The 23,289-nt window shown below is 39.3% G+C and overlaps 1 protein-coding gene across 1 annotated transcript; it reads left to right on the top strand.

Annotated features, from left to right (window-relative positions):
- Window positions 1-57: 57 nt before the first annotated feature.
- On the top strand, window positions 58-23,008 carry LOC122993360 (unconventional myosin-VIIb-like). The gene is made up of 51 exons (XM_044367476.1): window positions 58-643; window positions 739-818; window positions 1,139-1,176; window positions 1,442-1,543; window positions 1,652-1,804; window positions 2,787-2,855; window positions 2,959-3,074; window positions 3,164-3,291; window positions 3,509-3,651; window positions 3,987-4,100; window positions 4,311-4,464; window positions 5,286-5,362; window positions 5,518-5,637; window positions 5,930-6,072; window positions 6,159-6,369; window positions 6,461-6,596; window positions 6,678-6,841; window positions 7,142-7,282; window positions 7,765-7,923; window positions 8,152-8,244; window positions 8,582-8,676; window positions 8,959-9,043; window positions 9,178-9,279; window positions 9,715-9,831; window positions 9,922-10,101; window positions 10,255-10,782; window positions 10,873-11,028; window positions 11,477-11,536; window positions 11,642-11,766; window positions 12,136-12,262; window positions 13,021-13,140; window positions 13,375-13,548; window positions 13,692-13,919; window positions 15,061-15,228; window positions 15,694-15,811; window positions 16,045-16,171; window positions 16,278-16,438; window positions 16,579-16,760; window positions 17,825-17,931; window positions 18,192-18,346; window positions 18,635-18,788; window positions 18,898-19,053; window positions 19,581-19,686; window positions 20,039-20,152; window positions 20,266-20,353; window positions 20,432-20,538; window positions 20,638-20,823; window positions 21,007-21,123; window positions 21,210-21,293; window positions 21,552-21,671; window positions 21,830-23,008. The coding sequence occupies exons 3-51, from the start codon at window positions 1,165-1,167 to the stop codon at window positions 21,920-21,922; spliced, it is 6,675 nt and encodes a 2,224-aa protein (XP_044223411.1). The 5' UTR covers window positions 58-643; window positions 739-818; window positions 1,139-1,164; the 3' UTR covers window positions 21,923-23,008.
- The last annotated feature ends 281 nt before the right edge of the window (window positions 23,009-23,289 follow it).

The following is a 23,289-nucleotide window of genomic DNA, read 5'->3' as shown; positions in this document are numbered from 1 at the left end:
TCCCACACCTCATGACGCAAACTTTTTACAGTTGTGCAGATACTCATATTTGCCTATTAACAGACGTTTCACTGAAGGTTCGAAGTACAAGACATAACCTGATACAGATAACTCACACTTAAGTTACACTTTAATGATAATCTTCACCACTGACAGGAAGACCCAACTGAGACATTAGACACCACCTAATCCCTACAGTTTACTAAATAGGTGCGGTTTGAATGATAACAGCCACACTCATGGGAGAGATCACATACCCCTTCAATTCCCAGAGGATTAGTTTAATCACACATTCACATCTTTATTGCAGTGACAGTCTGTGAGAAGCCCAGCCGAGTTTCTGACCTGATTTATACAACCAGGGTCCAAAGGCTGCACATAAATTCATTACAACACACTGTTTGACTCTGGAATCTACAGCAAGGTCATTCATAAAAACTATTGTTTGACATCAATATGTGAATGACTTCCAATGATATAAAATAGTCTCTAAGTCTTAGCTGAACATGACTGGAATTGATTGGATTGATAGGACTGTGTTGCATCGAATAGACCAACATGGCCAAGAAGACTCCTCCTCGATGACGAGACTGATGTGCACCCCCTGCGTGACTGATCACTTTGTCTTACTCCTCCTTTCTCAGTCAGTACAAAGTCAAAGTACCATAAAAACAATCTGTCAGTGGTAGGAGAAGTGTGCTTCGTCAGTGTGTTTCTTCCTTGTTCATGTTGAAACAGATTAAAGGAGGAGTTCAAGACAAGCTCCATGGTAAACTGAGTGAGGAATTAATGAAGATCATTGATAAAAGGATTGTTGGGTAAGTGTCTTAATTGTTTTTTTTTTTGTGTGTGTGTATACATTACATTACATGTCGTGTTAATTTATTAGCTATGTAAACCTTGACTAGTGGAACTGAACACAACAGTAGGCTGTGTTAAATGTTTTTCATTAGGGTGAGCAGATATCTGTTCTGTCTCAACTTTACCCTTAAAGCCAGAAAAAAATATAAAGTTGCTTTTGATGCTGATGAGCTCAAAGTGTAGCTGAACATAATTTGATGTAGTCACTCACTTTTTCCATTTCTTAACTGTCTTCTTCTTGAAAAATGTATCTCATCATGTGGGTTTCTTTTTTTAGGGAAGAGGAAAGCTGCAAATTTGGTGATGCTGAGAAAGGTAAGGCTGAAAATTAGTCCCTCGGTACTGACTGTGGAATTATGAGTATGGATTTTATTGAGCAAACTATTGATTGTTAGAAAGCACTTTATCATTCACTTGTTCCCGGATGTAGTGTCACAATTCCCTGCAATCATTATAGAAGGAAATACAGTAAACTGATAAAGGTAATCCCGTCCCGTAAATTGTGTTTTCTGAAGGATGTTAAAATAAAAAATTATGTCATTAGGAATATTAACATTTTTATTGTGCTCTCTGTTTACAGGGAGAGTGGGTGTGGGTGGACTCAGGCATCGGGGTGCCCATTGGAGCCAGGGTCAAAGTAACACCATCTGGTCAGCGATTTCTGGTCGACGATGAGGGAAAGGTAAACACCCTTTTCTGGAATGAAGAGTTCAGCCTTGAAAACATCTAAAATATGTGTAGTTTTATTTCTCACACCAATAGTTTTATTTCCTTCTTGGACGTGTCCCAGGAGCAGAGTCTGTCCTCGGAGCAGGAAGCCTCTCTCAAGATCATGCACCCTACATCAGTGGAGGGGGTGGATGACATGATCAAACTGGGAGACATGACTGAGGCCGGCCTCCTCCGAAACCTGCTGCTCCGACACAAACAAGGAAAAATCTACGTAAGGCACATGTGTAACATACAAACTATTGTAGTCCTATTGGCCACTGGGGTGAATTAATTTAACTTGTGTCGGTCTCAAATGTCTCAAATTAAGTTTAATCTTTGTAAAGTGTTTTTGCATAGAAAAAAAAGGGAACTGATCTCATGTTGTTGGAACATTTTTAAAGGGTTGTTTCATTTTCAAAAATAACATTCTCCCCCCTTACCCCAAATGGTGTTTAGACATGCAGATAGTTTTGGTTTTATTTATCTGTTCCTGAGATTTCTGCCTCCAACCCAATACAACAGAATTCACAATATTTCCCCACAATTCAATTTGTGGGGAAATATTGAAAAAGTATTTTAAAAACTCAACCGCAACATGTCTTTTGAGAATCATTGGTGCACTTCTGGATAGTCAATAGATCTCACTGTTAAACCCTTTTTATTTTATTTACCTTCTGTAGAAGATAGCTCCCATTGAAAACAGCTCACAGTGTGTTTTCAGTGTGGTTTATTTCAAATAACCAGAACATTAGTTAGACAAAAAAAAAAATCTTAACTAAAACTCCAGCTGAATTTCTGGAAAAAGCTAGAAAGTGGCCCTTGAGTTAAGCATGTGCTTAAAGGTCAAGAATGAACTTTCACACTCAATTTTAAATAGTTTTTGGAGCAACATGTTGCTGTTGAATTTGTCAAATGTGTTAGTTTTCAACGCTTTGAGCAGCACAAACAAAAATTCCATTCACCACCATGGTGTTGTGGTGGCGGCGCAAATCTCAGAGGCTGAGCTGTCAAACACCTGGATAAATAAAAACTAAATTAACTGCATGGCTAGATATCACTAATAGTAAGTGGGATTTTTTTTCTTTTTCTTTTTGTGATTTGAGTGAACTGACCCTTTACAAACAATACCCTTAAAAAACTCCACGTTAGATTAAATAACATAAGGTGGAAATTATTTTAACCAGAAAGTCATAAATGTTTAATGATTCTTGTAGACCTACACAGGCTCAGTGTTGGTGGCAGTGAACCCATACCAGGATTTTCCCCTATATTCAGGCGACCAGGTGAGTCTGTTCACAGTTTAGCACTTTCAGCAGACTTGAAGCTGAATCTGTTTATCAAAGATTAAAATGATTTGTTTCATGTGTTTATCCTGTTGTCCTTCAGGTGAAGTTGTATCATGGTCGAAAGCTTGGGGAACTCCCTCCACACATCTTTGCCATCGCTGAATCCTGCCACTCTAACATGACGCGCAACCTCAGGAACCAGTGCTGCATCATCAGGTCATAATGAATAACTCACTATAAAAATAAAGAAATTATGTTGGGTATTATAGTTCCATCACTCATTCATTTATTTCTTTTTCTCTCAGTGGGGAGTCAGGAGCGGGGAAGACGGAGAGCACCAAGCTGATCTTGCAGTACTTAGCAGCAGTCAGTGGTGAGCTCTCTGAACAGCGGATCGAACAGCAGATCCTGGAGTCTAACCCAATACTAGAAGGTACTATAAACGTCCCAGGACATGTGCTCATACTCAGAAACAAGCCTACATAACACACAGGATGTGAATAAACTGTCTTACTTTGTACCACAGTTAAAAAGGTTAGATTCCAGTGCCTTTTGAGACACACATACACAGAATAAGTGGTTGAAAGTTAAAAAAAAAAAACAACCCATCAGTGACAAGTGTTCAAATGTTCCTGTTCTGTCCCATACAGCTTTTGGAAACGCTAAAACAATCCGCAATGACAATTCCAGTCGCTTTGGGAAATATTTGGAGATCTTCTTCAATAAGGACGGAGTGATTGAAGGTGCTCGGGTGGAGCAGTACCTTCTGGAGAAGTCTCGTGTCTGCCATCAGGTGAGGCAGCTCTTACCAAACACACCTACACCTTCTTATCTCCCCACAGGGCAGGGCTGCACTGCTGACCTAGGAAAGCACAGTCCACTATCTATCTCACAGCTTTAGTAAACACCATCTCTGTTAATATGGACAAAGCAAACATTCATGTTACCTCTCTATCAATCACTGTAGATTTAAAAATACAGAAGCTGTGTGAAACATTCTAGTTTATTCAACTGTATTTATTTCCAACCACTTGACAGAAGTCATCATTTTAATACCTTGCAAAAATGTTGAGTTGAGTTTAGCTTTGTGTAACGCTAATAGTGTAATTTCTTGCTCCACAACCCCAGGCCCCAGAGGAGAGAAACTACCACATGTTTTACTGCATGCTGGCAGGAATTACAGCAGAGGAGAAGAAAACTCTGAGCCTCAAAGATGCCAAAGAATACAAGTTCCTCACCAAGGTATTACACTAACTATCTGCCGCCCATTCAGAAAGCTAAGTTACATAGTAATGTATGAGACACTAAATTCATTAGAGAGACACAGATGCTGTTGTGTTAAGGTACATTACAACAAATATAACAAGATGAGAATTGTCACATTAGCTAAAATACATTACATATTGTCTATCTATAGTAAGTGATATAAACCTTTCTTCTCTTGTGTTGTAGGGTGACTGTATCAAGTGTGAAGTCAGGGACGATGCCAAAGACTACAACCGTATTCGTTCTGCTATGAAAATCCTGACCTTCTCAGAAAGCCATTGTCAGGAAATCTTCAAGCTGCTGGCAGCCATATTACACCTGGGAAACATCTGCTTCGAGGGTGAGTGTTTGCAGTCTAAGAATATCTACAGTATAGTTTATATAAATTTGTTTAAATTTGCATACAAATTTTAGGTCTTTCGTGTTCATTTTAGTTAATTTTATGATCCTGAAGAGTGTCACAACAAAAAGTGTTGATAAAACAGAAGCAGCATACATTTGACATGATAATACAACTATACTCTAATGTATGCTACAATATGATTCAAGCAAATAAACACACAGGTAGGAGGTAAGCACACATTATAAAATATATCTGATGTAACTGTGGGTGGAAGAAGTACTAAGATCCTTTACTTAAGTAAAAGTAGAAGTACCACAATGTAAAAATACTACATTACAAGTAGAAGCCCTGCATTCAAGATGTTACAAAAGTAAGTATTAGCAATAAAATGTGCTTAAAGATAAATTAACTTGTTATTTACACGAATATAATATGACAAATGTTATTCGGACAGTTTCATATTATTGGATTGTTGTTTTTGTTCATTGCATTTGGGTGAGGTGGAACTAATTTGATGCATTGTATTTTACAAGCTGATCATAGTTTTTATATAAAATAGCTTCATCTCTAAAGTAACCAGTAACTACAACTGTTGAATAAAGCAGCAAAAACTACAATATGTCCCTATGAAAAGTATAAAATAGCGTCACATGGAAATCCTAAAGTAAAGTACAAATACCTCAAAACTTTACTTTAGTAAATGTACTTGGTTACATTCCATCACTAGATACATACACATAGTTTCACAGGATTGTTTTTTGTCCCAGTATGAACAGTTGTTATTGTTGTTATTACATCTGATCCTGTGTTCCCATCAGCCAACACACAAAATAACTTGGACACCAGTGATGTCAGCAAGTCAGAAAACTTCAGCATTGCAGCGTCACTACTGGAGGTGGGTACTGTGAGAGCTGACATAAGACCAAATCCTTTAGGCCTCTAATTGTGTTGTGAAAAGCAGATTGATTGAACATGCGACATGAAGAGATCGTCATTCCTCAGCATGAGATGACGTTGATAAAAGTTTTTGTGTGTGTCTTCCTTCCGCAGGTACAGAAGTCCTCTCTGGCGAACAGTTTGACCCATCGTTCCTTCATGACCAACAGAGAGTTGGTGACCAAACACCTCAGCTCCGAACAGGCAGCTGACTGTAGAGACGCCCTGGTCAAGGTAATGAGACAGAGTCAGTAACGGTAAATCAGTATGTTGTGTGTTCCCTCATTGGATCTTGACTCAGGATGAAAGAAACATTACCCTTTAAATGTTGTAAGCGTCCAAATCTAACTGTGTGTCAACCTTTAATCATTTCTAAAAAGAAAAATTAAGTGCTTGCACTTTTTTGGCAACATGTATACAATTAGGGAGCCCGTGTCCAGGGATTTGAATCATGCAGTCACATCTTCTTCTTGTGTCTTGTGTTCTAAAGACCTAATTTAACAGTAATGTGTGTCTCATCTCTCAGGCGATCTACAACAAGCTGTTCATATGGATTGTTCAAAAAATCAACCACGTCACCTATAAGAAGCTGAACAAGAACCCCAAATCCACCTTCCTGTCCATCGGTCTGCTCGACATATTTGGCTTTGAGAACTTCCAAACAAACAGGTCAGGAGATTTCTGTGTACATCCTTCATGATGTAAGTATATCACCACTCCCACAACTGAACAAGCGTCACCCCCTCATTTTACAGTTTTGAGCAGCTGTGCATAAACTTTGCCAACGAGAAGCTGCAGCAGTTCTTCGTGGGCCACATCTTCAAGCTGGAGCAGGAGGAATATCTGAAAGAGGACATCTTGTGGAATAACCTCAAATTTAATGACAACCAGAATGTCCTGGACCTTCTGGCGGGGAAACCCTGTAACCTGCTGGCTCTGATTGATGAGGAGAGCCAATTCCCAAAGGTGGTGATCTACTGTGGGACATTCTTATTTGATGCGTTTACTGTCATTGTGGCTTGTTTTTAACTCAAATTATCGTTTTGGTGCATGAAAGGGCACGGACTCCACTTTGCTGAGCAAGATGAATCAGCAACACAGCGGAAACAAGACCTACATCGCCTCAAAGAGTGAACATGAAACAGACTTTGGGATTCACCACTTTGCAGGCGTGGTTCACTACGACTCCACAGGTACGCAAACAAATTGCAGTAACAACTAAAGATTAAATGTTTTGCTGTGAGGTGCTCAGTGGTTTTATTCTTTCTGTGAAGGGTTCCTGGAGAAGAACAAAGACGCTGTCAGTTCTGACCTAATCAAGATGGTTGAAATGTCCACCAATAAGCTGCTTCGTCAGATATTTGAGTCTGAGTTTTCAACAAATGGAGTGAAGTTGACTAACAAGAAGATCGTCATTACACCCAAGAGCTCTCTACGGGTATGAAAGTATAACCCGATCTCTAATCAAGCTGCACACTGCAATAAATACACCTTTAACATGTAATTTAGTTTCATATTCATACATATTTTATTTCTTTACTTGTTTCCAAGACAGCAAATATTTCACTTTTTTCCAGAAAATAAGATTTTAAGTTTGCAACTTGCTTTGATGGACATTTATTTGCGCTGCATATTGAGATACAGTACAAGTGTATTGATAATGACACTGGTGTCAGAGTCGCCACTGTGCTGCTGACTTGGCATCATGAATTTCGTCTTCTCTCTGTCATCTATGCAGGCCCAGACTGAAAAACGGAAACAAGTGCCAACGCTGAGCGGTCAGTTCCGTCAGTCTCTGGACTCCCTCATGAAGACTCTGTCCTTCAGCCAGCCCTACTTTATCCGCTGCTTCAAACCCAACAATGACAAGCGGAGTGAGGTGAATAACACAAGTGCAACAGGAATCCACAATCACTGCAGCACAGACACATTGTTTTCTTTGTGTAGCACGTTTAAGCATATACTTACTTTAAACAGATGAGATAAGGGTTGAGGTGAAGATAAACTCCATGCAAACGCGCCAGTTGTGCTTGTTTTTCTCAAAATTATGACATTTCCCGTAAACCCTGTAGTTTCCTAACATAATGAAGCATGCTTGTTTTTTTTTCCAATAATGAGGCATTTGTTTCTTTTTTAAAGATTTCATCAACCGATGTGTGATAAAAAGTCTGCATTTATGCCCTTCTACCATCTGCCCTGGCTCTGAATAAACAATGACCTCTTCCTGTTTTGTGCCATAAAGCAATTAAGCAAATTTCCTGGAAAATATGACCTGCTAACACACACACACGGAAAGCTTTGGTTACCATTTTAATCTGTGTAGTTTATCTTCCCTCACAATTTCCATCTGCTCTGCTGTAGGTGTTTGACAGAGAGCTGTGTATGCGTCAGCTGAAATACTCTGGCATGATGGACACCATCCGTATCCGAAATCTGGGATATCCCATTCGCCACACCTTTGAAGAATTCTTGATGCGCTACAGGGTGCTCCTGAGGACGACTGTCTGTGACCCCAAAACTGTTAGTTACTGTTGATGATGATACTTTACATCTTCACTGTTAATTTCATAAAATCATTTGTCATATTTGTAAAACCTAAAATGTAAATGTCACTCAAGAGGATGTTGCTATGATGGACAGATGGGTGGATTATTTCTTTTTGTCTTTCCCGTGGAGGAATTTGGGCTGTCAGTTTTTTTTTGCTTTTATTTCAGCACTTACCAAAAAAATGCTCTATTGTTTCTCCAGGCGAAAACTGTTGCGTGTTGTGAAGCCATCTGCAATTTAGTGATTGAAGGAGAGGACAAGTGGAAAATAGGCAAGACCAAGATTTTCCTGAAGGTGCAGAAAACTCATAATTCAAACCATGTTGTACCACAGCTTTTCTCAATTGTTTTGACACAAGATGTAATGACACAGAAGACCATCACTGCAGGTTAACATTAACCAGTAATAATTACAGTAGCACTGGTGAAATAGTATCAGTATTATACACTAGATCAACATCATTCTGAAGGATTTATGTGCTGTTCAGTTATTATGCTGCTGTTTTTTATGCATTTGGTTCCTTTTTATGAGACTTAAGGTGATTTAATCTTGGAACATTATGGCATCTGATTGAAATGACTTCCTGGACAAATCAAGAGACAGAAAATGTGTCTTTTTCACTCTATTTCAGGATGCCCATGATGCTCTACTGGAACGACTGAGGGAACAAGAACTCAGCAGGGTAGCTCTTGTGATCCAGAGGGTCATGATGGGATACAAAGACAGGTACAGCTACAGAAGAGTGAAAGGGATATCACACAGAGATTACAAACTCAGAATTAAGTGAGGGGTCATGTGTATGATACATCATCTTTGTTTACATTAACTCAACCTGTAATAACAGGTATATGTGTTCCTATACTGTAGCTACAGATAAGATAGTGTTATTTTATTGGCATAGGTGCTGCGAGATCATGTAGGATGTTAGAAAAAGACATAAATAGGTTGGTGTTTACCAAGTGGCTGAGGGACTATGTTTATTTTTTCTTGCTTATCTTCTTTTTGTAGAAAGTCTTTTGTGCAGAAGCGGAGGGCAGCTGTGGTGTTGCAGAAGCGCTGGAGAGCTTACATGGAGGAGAAAGTGCAAAGAAAGGTCTGATGCTCAAGAATGGATTTGTGTAGAGCTTGAAGCTGATATAATGCTCTCACCTTGACACATGTTGCACAAAGAAGACTCATCTCAGGTCCAATGACCTTGTCCTTTGTTTCCACTCACACTCCAACTAGATCCGTGGTGGCTTTGAACGGCTGGTGTCTAAGATCCGTAGTCGGAGGCTCCGGTTACAGTACCTAAGACAGCGAGCAGCAGCTCTCACCATACAGACCCAGGCATGTACTTAGATATTGTAGTTTAACATATAATATGGCATACAAAGTCCTATCTATGAAGTGCAGTAAATGTATAATGCAATATGTAACAATTGTGTATTTATATACTTTGATATATTAGAATATATCAGTATTTTTTAAATTTACTTTACATTTATTGAAGTGATTTTTGAATGCAGATGTTTTAAGAAATCAAAACATGCATTTGTTACTTTAAAATTTCACATTTTGTGTTTTGTGTTTCAAATGCTTTTTAAATTTATTACAATAATTTAACACAATTTTCTTGTCTGAAATGCAAATTTATTTTATTAGTATTTTTATATTTTAAATGTATTTTAAATTACATTTTTTTCTGCATGTCATTACAGATAAGTGAAAACCATAAAATCAACTTTTTGTTAAGTAAATATAATAAGTGTTGATTAACTATAGGTAAGAGGCTACAAGGCGAGGAAGGACTGGAAGCAAAAGAGAGAGGCAGTCATACTGCTGCAGGCTTACACCAGAGGATTCCTGGCCAGAAGATTAACTGACAGGATAAAGAGCGATGTGAGTGCTGAAAGTCTTGAAACTGGAAACTTACACAGAGTTGCATAATGAATATAAACATTGTTTCATCCTCTTTCCTTAAACTCAAAGGAGCAAATGGCCCTGGACCTTAAGCAGCAACTGGAAGATGTTATTGCCCAGTCAGAGCAAGCTATCAAGGAGTCTGAGTCAATCAGTGAACAGGACATGGGGGATAACGCGTTTGGTCTCCGGTCTATAACTGCTGTGGAAATGGTGGAACAAAAAGCCTCAGAATCAGATGAATCTGAGGTAAGTGAATAAATCTGTCATTTGGTGACATTTAACTTTAGACTTTTCGTTTTGTAATCTACCAAAATGACATCAATAAATCTCTTGCATTTTATCATATACAATTAATTTACCAGCTGGAAATCTTAATAAAAATTTATTTTGACTGTCAAGATGGGGCAGAACATGCCAGAGTCGATGGAGGAAATCTCTGGCGAGACCTCAGAGCCGGAGTCAGAAATCAACCTCCTAGCCCCGTCCCCATCCCCACCCCCGTCCCCGTCCCCGTCCCCACCCCCGTCCCCGTCCCCGCCCCCATCCCCGTCCCTGTCTCCATCCCCAGACCCAGACCCAGCCCCAGCCCTAGCCCTGGCTCTGGCCAGGGCCCGGGCTCCAGCCCCAGCCCCAGGCCCAGCCTCAGCCCTGACTCCGGCCCGGACCCGGGCCCGGGCTCCAGCCCCAGCCCCAGGCCCAGCCCCAGGCCCAGCCCAAGCCCTAGGCTCAGACTCAGCCCTGACCTCAACCGCAACAACCCCAACCCCATCACTGGACGAGGATGATGATGAGTTTGATGACGGCAGTGACGAGAGTTCGTTCTATAGGTTCAGTATCCTTCACTTCCAGAGCAACACTAGCCACACGCACATCAACCAGAGACTCAAGCTGTCTCTTCTGCCCCATGACGATGAGGGGGACGCACTGGTGAGTGGGAGGACGTTCATACTGTCGCCCCTGAGGATTTCTGTGTTTTGCCAAAGCTCATGAGCAGTTTCTCCTCTCATTCTCATCCAGGCGTGTCTGACCATCTGGTGGATTATACTGCGCTTCATGGAGGACATACCAGAACCAAAATCTGTGGACTCAGTATCTCAAGCATCCAGCACCATCTCCCGCCAGGTGCCTCATAGGTACGGCAGGAGGCTGAGCAACCTGGTGGGACTCGACCAGGTAACACTATTACATTATACAATATGTGAGTAAGAATGACGGCACATTTTCTGCCACTCATAGTTCATGACTGGTTGTATTTAACCCTCAGAAAAGGCTTAAATACATATTTTTCCACTATATTCACATAAAAGCATCAAAATAATAAGTTTATCCTACAGAATTTTAATACAGACAAAGTGGAAAAGCCTCTGGAACAACATCTGAACCATAGGACACTAAACCTCCTCACAGGAAATAATGATAATCAAACATGTTTATTCATACTTAGGTAGAAACCATTCAGAGTACTGTAAAAGCGTTAGCATTAAAAATGATTTTAATTAGCATTATAATCATTTGTACATCTTCTTTTTATTTTCTTCTACTGTATAATATGGAAGATCAACTTGAACGTCAAACATCAGTCATTAGTCTTACATCTTATTATAATGTATTCTCTCAATAGAAAATACTGAGGAAGAAGAAGAAGGACGGAAACAGAAGAGCTTCTACTATTCCTGAGGAGGTAAGTCAAAATGTTGCTTTGATGTTCCTCATGAGCTCATGATTTGTATGTTGCTCATTATGTGTCTTGTTTGCTAAGTGTCTTTAATGTTTTCATCTCAACCAGCCAGAGGACCTAACAGAGGACCAGGACGTTTTGATCGGAGAGGGTCCGACACTGGACCGGCCACTTTCAGCCCTGGAAAAACTGCACATTATCGTTGGATACGCTCTATCAAGACGAGGGATAAGGTGAAAATGAGATAGCTTTTCACATTATAATGAATACAAAGATAAAATGTCTACATACAGTGGAGAAACATTGTATCAAGCATGCATTTGTTTTAGAGAAATATGTGTTTTAGCTTAGACTTAATTGAACTAGAAAAACACTGGTGAAAGTTTAAATTGCACATATACACATAAAATAATGCTGTTATTTTGATGGCAGCCTTAAAATAATGATCAAATAAAATATTATATCAGTGTTTGTCTTCTTCTTTTTTAAAGTCCTTCATTCATATCTTAACTCCTCTCAATCTAAGTGTTTGGTTCTTCTAATACTGTATCTGTCTTGTTAACATTGTCTCTTACTGTTTTTGCCTTTCTCTGTCTGTGTAGGGATGAGATTTACTGTCAGATCTGCAAGCAGCTGGTGAATAATAAGAGCAGAAAAAGCGTCATGCTAGGCTGGACCCTTCTCTCCCTCTGTCTTGGGATCTTCCCCCCAACAGACTTCTTGATGAAGGTCGGTTGGTGGCAAGTTATTTAGTACAAGAATCATGTAATCAAAAAACTAGTTCCTGTTTGTTGCATGTTGAAGACGTCTTTTTTCAGGGGTAGCCATCTGCTGGTAACTCTTCAGACTGTCTCTGTCACTGTCAAGGGTTTTATCAGAAGTGTCGTTAAGGGATGATAAACACAGTTACTCCTGCTAGTACTTCATGGTGGCCATGTATTGATATAATCATGGTAGAAAAATAAGATAAGATCAAAAACACTGGATAAACCCTCATAAAATGTACATAAACGTTGGATAAGAGTCCAATTGAAACCAACCTCAGATTACAGAATACAAGCTGAAAAAAAAGCAAAACCTGGGAAAGATGGAAACCTTTACACTGTACATACTTATCGTCTTCTGTAAACTGAAATTTATGTACAATTTATACAACACCCAAATGTTTTGCATCTACTTAAAAATATACTTTACTCTGTTATACTTTTGAGTATTTCTATTTTTTAAAAATATATATACGAAATTCTGTGTATAAAGAGGAAATATGTCCCTTACTTGAAATGTTAAACTTTATTATATTCAATTTTTTTTAAGGAGGAAAAAAAATGTTTTATTTTCCGCTCAAAATCCCCAGATGTATGCCACTTCAGTTTGTGCCAGTTATAGATGGCTGCATGAAGGCACTCAGAGAAAACTCTGCTGTCATGTTCACTGTTCATTTTGGTATCTTGAAATATATAAATAGATAATTCTACTCTGCTCCACAGTATTTGGAGGCCTTTGTCCGCAGGGGCCCTAGTGGCTATGGAGATTATTGCACTGAACGCCTGCGTCGTATCATAGCTAATGGAGAGAGAAATGAGCTGCCCTGTTGGATTGAGATGCAGGTAAAATTCCATTTTTGTTTTGTTTTTTACTGTGATATTTTACATCTGTAACTTCTCTGCTTGGCATTGATAGTCAGTTCTTGTCCAGGTTTATTATATAGGTTCTGTGATCATTACAAATCTGTTTTGCAACTGTTGTGACAAATGAGGAACATCTCACATCATTCAGCCATGAAAATGATTTGAGTGCTTTCCTGATTTTAATTGTCTTATCTCTTGCTTCCCCACTGACAGGCTGCCAAGACAAAGGAGCCCATAGACGTGTCTATGACTCTGATGGATGACCAGACTATTAGTCTGCCCCTGGACTCTGCCTCCACCTCTGCTGAAGTCTGCCAAGCTGTGGCTGACAAGATTAATCTTCAAGATACATATGGATTCTCCCTCTACATCAGCCTCTTTGATAAGGTGGGTTTATCTTCCATTGATAACGTAGATTGACTTTCCAAATGTTACAAGTTTAAGTATAATATTAGCTTATATCACCCTTCCTTCCGAATAATGTTGTCATAATAATGTTGAATGTTGTTTAATCACTGCTTCGACTCCAGATGTGGTCTCTGGGCAGCTGTGGGAAGCATGTGTTGGATGCGGTGTCTCAGTGCGAGCAGGAGATGAGGAGACAGGGCAAGGATGAGAAGAACACCCCATGGAAGCTCTCCATCCGCAAGGAAATGTTCACACCCTGGCATGACTGCTCAGTGGACCCAATCAGCACAGATCTAATCTACAGGCAGGTCATCAAGGGCATCAAGTTGGGAGAGTACACCAGTGAAAAGGTGAGGCTCTGTAATGAAACAGCATAGTTTACTTATAAGTTCACCACATACTCATCATAACTTAATTTCATAGAAAACATTGGTCTAGTGTTCAGATGGAATTTCCCTTCAAAAACTGGTGTTTCTTACTGTTTTATCAACTTTTTATATGATGAAGTGGCAGCACTTTAAAAGGCCTATCATAACTCAAGAGACTTTATTGCCATTTACACAGGCACAAGGTACATGCACCTTGGACTGATGACACACTAAGAACAAAAAATTATATGTGTCCAATTCTGCCTGTTAGCTTCCTGATTAAGGCCAATAATGAGTTTTGCTAGCATTTCGAAACCTATAGTCAATATTTTTATATTAACAATAGAACAAATTACTATGTGTAATGTGAAAGGTGTTGCTTCTATTGACGTACCCACCGAGAATTATCACCCGACTGCAGTTCCCCTCAGCTCTGCAGAGCATTTTAGCATCTTTCAGCTCATTGTTTTGGTTTTACAGCCCACAACTGAACTGTTTTGGTTCAGTCTCACTACTCTAAACAACGTAATTTCCAGCTGCAGCTGTTTTCAATGAAAAAGCTTTAAAAGCCGATTATACACGACCTGACCGGCACCAAACAGAAGACAGACACAGTTAGGGACTGGGTAGTGAACATAGTGGAGCATTTAGCAACTTTGAATATTGAACTTACATGACTCCAAATGAATGCTAATGTTGCTCCCTATCCACTGGACGAAGATAAATAAGCGACTGTTTGCTAATATGGTGATATGTGAGTGTTGTGTGTACAGCTTGTTTCCACTGCCCTCAAGTGGCCAAAGAAATCACTTCATGCAGGTTTAAAGACAAAACCAAGCCTAGAGTATATTGTCGTTGTGCTTAGCTCAAAACATAGTGAAAAGGGTCTCAGTCTTGTTCTGGACTTGTTACATACACACTGTTTCTTAGGTTAAACTATTATTAGACAGCAACAATACATACCAGCTCTACTTAGAACCTTAAGGAGACCACAGTTGACAGCCCCTACTTCCTTGTTGTAGACATCAATGTTCCTCATGCAGCATGTTAGATCATATCAGTGTATCCAAAAACAACAAAAACCAGTTTGTGTATCCAATAAAAATGTATTGCATCTTCTCAGGAGGATGACTATGTCCAGCTGGCAGCAAAGCACTATTACGTCAAGTTTGGCTCTGCATACAACAAAGAGAACGTCCAGAAGGTGGTTGAGGAGTGCATCGCCACGCCACTAATTGAGAAAAAATCTATGGGAAAATGGATCCAACTCATCAGCTCAGCACACTTACAGGTATAGTGCCATACTGTCAAACAAAGGGACAAAAGGAGCTAATGTCTTTTATGAGCATGGCTGGAGACTGATATCTTTTGTCTCTCATGTATGCCTTTCAATCCTGGTCCTGGGGCACGCCTTCCCTGCATGTTTTAGATGTTTCCCTGCTCCAACACACCCGATGAATGGGTCATTATCCGGCTTCTGTAGAGCTTGATGATGAGCTGATCAATTGAATCAGGTGTGTTAGAAGAGGGAAACATCTAAAACATGTAGGGCAGAGGTGCCCCAGGACCGGGATTGAAAAAAACTGATGTACAGTATGCAAAATGATATAGTCTCTTACAAATTTGTTAAATTCCAGTGTATTTGATTGTGTATATTTATTTATTTATGCTGAGTTTTATTTCTGTGTCATATGAGCACATGTAAAAACACTGAGGTGAGTCACATCAGGATAATTCTTGCTTGCTGATCATCCAGGGTCCTTACATCAATGGGACAACGAGCAAAGAGAGTGTAAAAGGAGAAATAGTCGACATTACCAGAGAGAAATGGCCCCTCGACTTCTCCAGGTTTTATGACGTTACAATGCTATCAGGTCAGTCAGCACACAGCATATTTCTACAGTATTTTACAAGGCAATATACGTTTTCCTCACTACCCAGGGTCTTAAAATGCTTTGGATTTATGGTTGTTATGTTTTTTCCAACACTGGAAATGCAGTTAATAAAATATGTATGCAGTGCCAAATGATATTCAAAGAAAAAAAAATACTAGAAACCATGTACAACCCTACTTTTGAAACATTTGCATTCCCATATTTCTCCACAGGACCTCCTTTGCCCAAAAACAGGTTTGTTGCGGCTGTAAACACGACTGGCATCTTCTTCATGGACGGAAGAGACAGGAGACTCCTTGAGCTTCCTTACATAGAGGTAAAGGAAGTCCACAGCGTGAGGTATGGATAACTTCTTAATCTTTTAATGTATTCCTTTGCAAATCTCTTTGTAATTGTTTTGAAAATTATCATACAAATAAAACTCTGACTTTTATAACCCATCTAGTGACTCCACTGCCCATTCTGTGAGTTTGGCCACAGTCCGAGGAGATTTTGTCCTGAAGTGTGATGAAGCTGTTCATATGGCTGCACTTATAGAGAAAAACCTTGATGGGCTGAGAGAGCGCTCAGTGTTTGCGCTGGTGCAGCAGGACACCAATAAACCAGGTAGGAGTCTACAGCACCTACAGTGCAGTACAACAGATTCACACAAAATCAAAATGTAGTGCATATATTTATATATGCACAAACAGGAAAATAACTACATATACCAAAAAACACACATGTCTCTGTCACTCCTCCTAAAGATGACCCCATGTTCGTGGTTTGTAAGCGAGGGGACCTGTTGCTGGTAGAGAAAGATGAGGAATGTTCCCCTGATGAGAGCTGGCTCAAAGTAACTAACCAGCGGACCAGTAGCAGCGGTGCTGTCTATAAGGACACAGTGCAGTTTCTGCCAACTCTCACCAGGCCCAATGACGAAACGCTGGTATGGTTACCTTTACATGTCACACTTTACTCAAGAAGGTAAAATGTATGACAAAAGATGTGGGAGACAGGATGTAGTATGACAGATTGTGTGTATAACAGCTGCAAAATGAATTAAATAATCAGTATATCAGAGAGGCATTAGAATAAAGTGGAATTTTCAGTATATACTGCAAATGAGTACATGAGCAGCTAAAAGAAATATTGTATAGTGAGGTTTCAGCTCTAAGCTGCATTGATTTATCATTGATTTATTGAACAGGACAGTGTGCAGTATTAAGCATAAATGATGCACTGCACCAGAGTTAGCTTGAAGCTAATTTGCATCTGTAGTCCATTACAATCAAAACATACAACAGCACAACAACAAACAGTACAAAGCAAAAAAAAAACCCCACAAAGAACACACCATACAAAATACAAAGCTATACACAACAGCACATCACATACACCCACAATGTCAATTAAAAATTAATAATGTAAACTAGGCTCAGTGGTCACACAGCTGATTCGTCTTCAGTTGATTTTTTAATTTGGCCTTGAATGTATTGATAGAACTACAGTTCTTCATATCATCAGGTAGGGCATTCCACTGAGTAGTAGCTTTCACACAGAGAATGCTGACTGCCCAAATGCAGTGTGACGAAATGGTTCAGTACAATCTTGTTTTGAGGATATTCTGGAGGATCTAATAGAACTTACTGAGCGAGTGTACACAAAGTCACATAGTGGACGAGGGGCCAAACCATTTAAAATTTTATAAACTAGGCACAAATTTGAGAATAATCTAAAATTGTCAAAGCTCAGTAAATTGTATTTCTCCAGTGCCCTACAGTGATGGAAATGCATTGGCTTTTTGTTTGTGAGTTTTTAGAGTTTGTTTGTATAAGGACTCAAGAGGTTTTATGGCTGTTTCTCCAGCCTGCCCCCATCATGTAATGCAATAAGACATGTGGGAAAGAATCATAGCATGCATAAATATCTTGGCTGCGTCCAAAGAGAGACAGAATGAGAATGATGGCTCCCTCTTGTGGTGTAACTGATAAACTGCTTCTACCCAATCAGGATCTGCTCAGTGTGGGTCAAAAGAAACCTGCCGCACATAACGCCCCACAGAGAGACGAAACAGTGGCTCCAGTCTCTTTAAAAGAGTTTGCACTTGAGAACTTCAGGTAAATAATTTGTGTTCTTTAATATTGAATATTCATCTTACAATAGGTTAGTCTAGATTTGGTTGGTAGTGCGATGCTGAGTATGTTTAAATGACATTACCCAACACTCTTTAACATGCTGTGCAATCTACATTCACACACATTTTTAATTATATGAATACCAGCTTGTTTTAAATATTGCAAAAAGCAGAAACAAAACTCAAGAAGCAAGCAGGACTATTTCACAGATCTGCTCACACTGTGTTTCCTCCCTGTCTCAGGCCTCCAGGTAAAGAAGTGGGTAAGCTCGGTGCATCCAAAGGGATCGGCAGGGAGAAGCTGTGGGCTTGTTCCAGAGAACCTATCAAACAGCCGCTGATGAGGAGCCTGTTACGCAACTCTGACCTTAGCTCCATGGCCTGCAACGCCTTCACTGATATCCTTAAAGCCTTTGCTTCCCTGTTGCAAATGAGGACACATTTGAAGGGATTTTTTCCAATTTCACTAGTGCAACATGTAGATGAATTTAGAGAAAAGCGCTTTAAGTGAAAATATCAGAAAACAGCGTTATTTAAAACTCACAATATTGCTTATTCCACACAATGTCTGTAATCTGTAATTATACAAGAAAGAGTCTTTCTGTCTGAAACCCATAAAGGTACCCTGTGTGACCACAAGCTAGTTTTAATACCATCTGTGTGAGTCCTTAACCTTTGGTTGCTACCTATCATGAAGTACATGGGCGATTACCCCATCAAAAATGTTCGCAGTCCTATAGAGCTGACTGACCAGATCTTCGGTCCAGCCACCTTACATGAAGTTCTGCAGGATGAGATCTATTGCCAGATTATGAGACAGATGAGCAGCAACAGTAACAGGTATCTCCCTCACATAGTGTTTGTGGGCTTGTGTGTAGTTTTCTGTTTTAAACTATTCAAGTGCCAACATCTCTAAAACCCCCTTCCTCTTGCTCTCACTCACTCTCAGGTTGAGCATGGAGCGCGGGTGGCAGCTGCTGTGGCTGTGTTCAGGCTTGTTCCCGCCCAGTCCGAATTTGATGATACACGCTAAGCGTTTCCTGCAGTCACGGCCCAGAGACACGCTGTCTGCTGGCTGTCTGCAAAGGCTGCAGGATATGGTCAGGTGAGGCTGGAGATAGAAATAACAAATCACATGTAACAAGATAACAGTAGGGCTGGTCACTGGCAGTTGTAAGAACTTTGTAAACTCATGACTATTTATCAAAATACTGACAAAAAAATGCAAAAGGTATTTTTATCTTATATATAATTTACATCCTTATAGAGCTGCAACGAGTAGTCAATTTATCAATTAGTTGCCAACATCAAGGAAATAATCGACAGATTAATCGATAATGAAAATATTTGGTAGTTGCAACACTACATCTTTACTATATGTAGGTACAATACCCAACTTGAAAACTAGTTGCCTATATTTAGGTAATAATGATGCTATTGAACTGACAGTAATTTGTAATGAAATGTATATGTGTTAGTGTTTACATTGTTGTTTTGTAACAGTGTGTGTCTCAGTATACACCATATAACTTGTTAATAATACTACTTAAAAACATGAGTCTGGCTTAATACTACTGTATGTCTGTGTGTGTATGTCAGCAATAAATTGATTTGAGTGCTTTGCACCTTCAGTAAGGAGCCCAGGAAGCTTCCTCCCCATCAGGCAGAAGTGGATGCCATCCAACAGAACAGCACTCAGATCTTCCATAAAATCCACCTCCCAAATGACTCGAATGATGTAAGACACAACACTTTCCTCTAAACTCTGAGACGAGGCCTCCGTTAGTGTTCACACTCTCAGCACTGGTTTAACTCAGTCGATTCTGACAAAGATACTCACTAGCATTGCTTCTTGAAAATATTTTTTTCTGTAATTCACCTCTAGATCTGTGTGTTATGGGTTATTCTATTGTTATTGGTATCTATCCTTCATACAGTATATAAGAAGAAGAAAGACACTCAAGCATATTTTCCCCAATATTTTTTAACATGAAGTTCCGAAATAACTTCTACATTAAGTTTGATATATTATACAGTACTTTTGGATATCTTCTTGAGTGTCTGTACTTACTGTACTTGCTGTTGTGCAGATATATGAGGTGACATCGACAACCACAATTAAAGATCTGTGCTGCACTATTGCCTCCGAGCTCAGACTGAGCTCAGCCGATGGATACGGCCTCTACCTGAAAACGCCAAACAAGGTGGGGTTAGGTGATATTCACACAGTCTGTCACATTAGTCTGTAATTACTGGAATATCCAAGGACATGATAATGACAATTATTTTTTTAATATTTTTTGTTTGTAACCCTCAGGTCCAGAGTTTGGAGGATGAGAAATATTTCTTCGACAGTTTAAGGCAGACTTCCGACACTCCAAAGAAAGCAAAAAAAGTGAAAGATGGTAATGTATCATACTGACACTTACAGTTTTTATATTCCGCTGCTTCTCCATATTTATGATTGAAATTTTGCTTCCCAGTCAACGCAGCCAACATGAACTACCTGGTGATCATGAAGAGGAAGCTCTGGTTCAATGTGAGCCCAGGGAAAGACCTGGTTGCAGACCTGACCTTCCATTTCCCACAGGTATCTGATAAACACATGCTTTATTCTGCTGGTGGTTTTTACTCATTTTCAACATGCCGAATCGTCATGATACAGGTCCTCTGTTTTGCTTCCATATAGGAGCTGCCTAGGTACCTGCGGGGATACCACAATTGCACCAAAGAGGACATGATCACCCTGGGTGGGCTGCTCTTCAGAGCTGAAGTGGATTCGGACAGGACACAGTTTGTCATGATCCCCAAGATGCTGAGGGATCTTGTTCCTGCTGACCAGATAAAAATCATGTCCTCTGAAGAGTGGAAGAAGGTAAAGGAAGAGTAAAAGGAGCCAACAATGAAAGAAGAGAAGCACAGACAGAAATTAATTACATTTCTCTCATCTATAAAGATAAAAAAGGATGTTTGGGAGTGGGGATCAGGACAAACCTAGCTTTCACATGATCACTGTCGACTTAGATATTTCTTTTATTTGATTTTCTTCTACTCGCAGAACATCATCTCCTCCTACAACAAGCAGAGCGGCATGACGGTGCAGGAGGCCAAAATCGCCTTCCTGCAAGCCATCTCAAGCTGGCCAACCTTCGGCTGCTCCTTCTTTGAAGTTAAAGTAAGTTATCGTGGTGAAGTGAAAGCAAAGTCAGCAGTAAACAATTAAAGGAAAATGATCATTTGTATTTCCATTTGACTTTGCAGCAAACGTGTGAATCTAGCTACCCAACGATAGTTTTGATTATCATCAGCAAGCAAGGTGTCAGCTTAACAGACCCAAAGACAAAGGTATGTACAATAATTTGACTCATATTATAGATATTGATATGTTTTCTTTTTCTTATTAGTGTCAATATACATACAGTCTTCTCACGTAGTCATAGAGTTTTACTAATCAAGTCTGTGCCATTTCAACTCTGGTTATTATATTATTAGGCTATCCTGTCCAAATTTATATTTTTAACAAATTCTATTAAACTCTTTTTGTTCTTTATCACTAACAAACCATTACATTTGAACATATCTTAATCCTATGTGAACCTGTAGGAGGTGCTGGTCATGCACCCGTTCAGCCGCATCACAGACTACTGCAGCGAAGGCAACTTCTTCGAGATGACCATCGGCACCTTAATTAGGGGCTACACCTTCGTCTGTGAAACCTCACAGGTTAGTGGCTGGAATTTAAATACAATTTTATTGCATTTACAGAAGAAGGCAGTACACACTATCCTGTAATATATCTTTCCATACGTGTTTATTAACCCGCTTGAAGTGATGATTGTGAAATGAAACATTTTCTGACAAAAACATCTGTCATTGTTCAGGCTTTCACAATGGAGGACCTTCTTAGATCGTACGTCAGCATGTATGAGAGACAGAGGACGACCTTTCGACCAAGAAACCACATGTTCTCCTGAAGCTTCAAGGGAAAAAGGATAGACTGAACTGCTGTAATTAATATCTCATGATCAATGTCTTTACATCAACATAGCTGTGTGCAAATGTATCCATAACACTAACCCTAACTCTGTTCACGACGTTCCCTTTATTCTTTCCATTTTCTTATTTTGCATTATTATAATTCATTAATTCCTGGGAGTTATTTTTTCCTTTATCTAACCGTAACAAGAAGGTTGCATATTGTCATGTTTCATCGTCTTAATCACAATGACATTAAACTTAAACATGTCCATCCGAGTCATTTATCTTGAGATATTTAACAGTGATTTATTATTCACAGGAGCTGACACATTTTACTATTGCCTAATTATTGTGTCATTAAGCTACATTAAGCCCTTGTTTTTGCCTTAATTTTGTTATATATTTTAATATACTGATTTTACTATAACTGATTTTTATTACACATTTCAAGTCTCATAGTTTTCATCTTGTAAAAAAAATCTAAATTGATTCCCTGATTTATAACATAAAACACGACTGTATTCCATTTAGCTGTGCCAATTCCAGGCACTGGTGCAAGCTTGCTGGCTTACTGGGACACCAAAATGGAATGGAGATGTAATTAATGTGATTAGTTACACCTGTGCTTTGCCCGCTATGACAAGTCAAACTGTCTGCTGTGCAAAGGACTTTTAAAGGTGTGTTGATAGTGGATATGAAAATAGTAAAACATTAAGGATTACATATTCTTTGAGGCATGGGAAAATTTACAGGTAACATTTAATTAACTACTGTATATATCATACATATGTTTTGGTATGGTGCATTCCTGCAAGGGTGAGGTTCAATTTCCCAATTTTTATCCCAAATTTTTTGGGGTTGGGATATATATTTATTTAAAATCCAGAACTGCAGACTTAAGTGCTTCTTGGAAATGACAAAATCATTTTCTAACTACAGCAACATAAAGTTTAAAAGAGTGTAACAGAAAGCATTGTCTACTTTTTTTTGTTGAAAGTGTTACATCTCTAAAGCTTGATGTGTTGGAGTGGAGTGTTGATTTGTGATTTATTCTTACAAAAAAAATAAAACTGTGTGTTCAAGCAGTTGTGAAATGTACCTTGTGTAATTGTACAACTACTACTTCCTTAGCAGTGAATTTTTTTTTTCTCCAAACTTTTATTATGATTTGAATAACCATTATTGTTATAGGCCACAGTTGTGTGTCTTGTACACAAGCTGCAGGCAGTTTTCAAAATGTCAGCCAACACTCCCAGTTTTCCACCAGACATTTGACGCTCCTGGAATGTCCCGACTGCTGCTTGAATATCAGTCACCCGTTACCCCTTTCCTCATAACTCTACTCCAATTTCATACCTGAAAT

Source organism: Thunnus albacares, chromosome 12, assembly GCF_914725855.1.
Source record: "Thunnus albacares chromosome 12, fThuAlb1.1, whole genome shotgun sequence".
NCBI lineage: Eukaryota > Metazoa > Chordata > Actinopteri > Scombriformes > Scombridae > Thunnus > Thunnus albacares.
The sequence above is the reverse complement of the archived record's forward strand: the minus strand, read 5'-3'. Positions and strand labels throughout refer to the sequence as shown.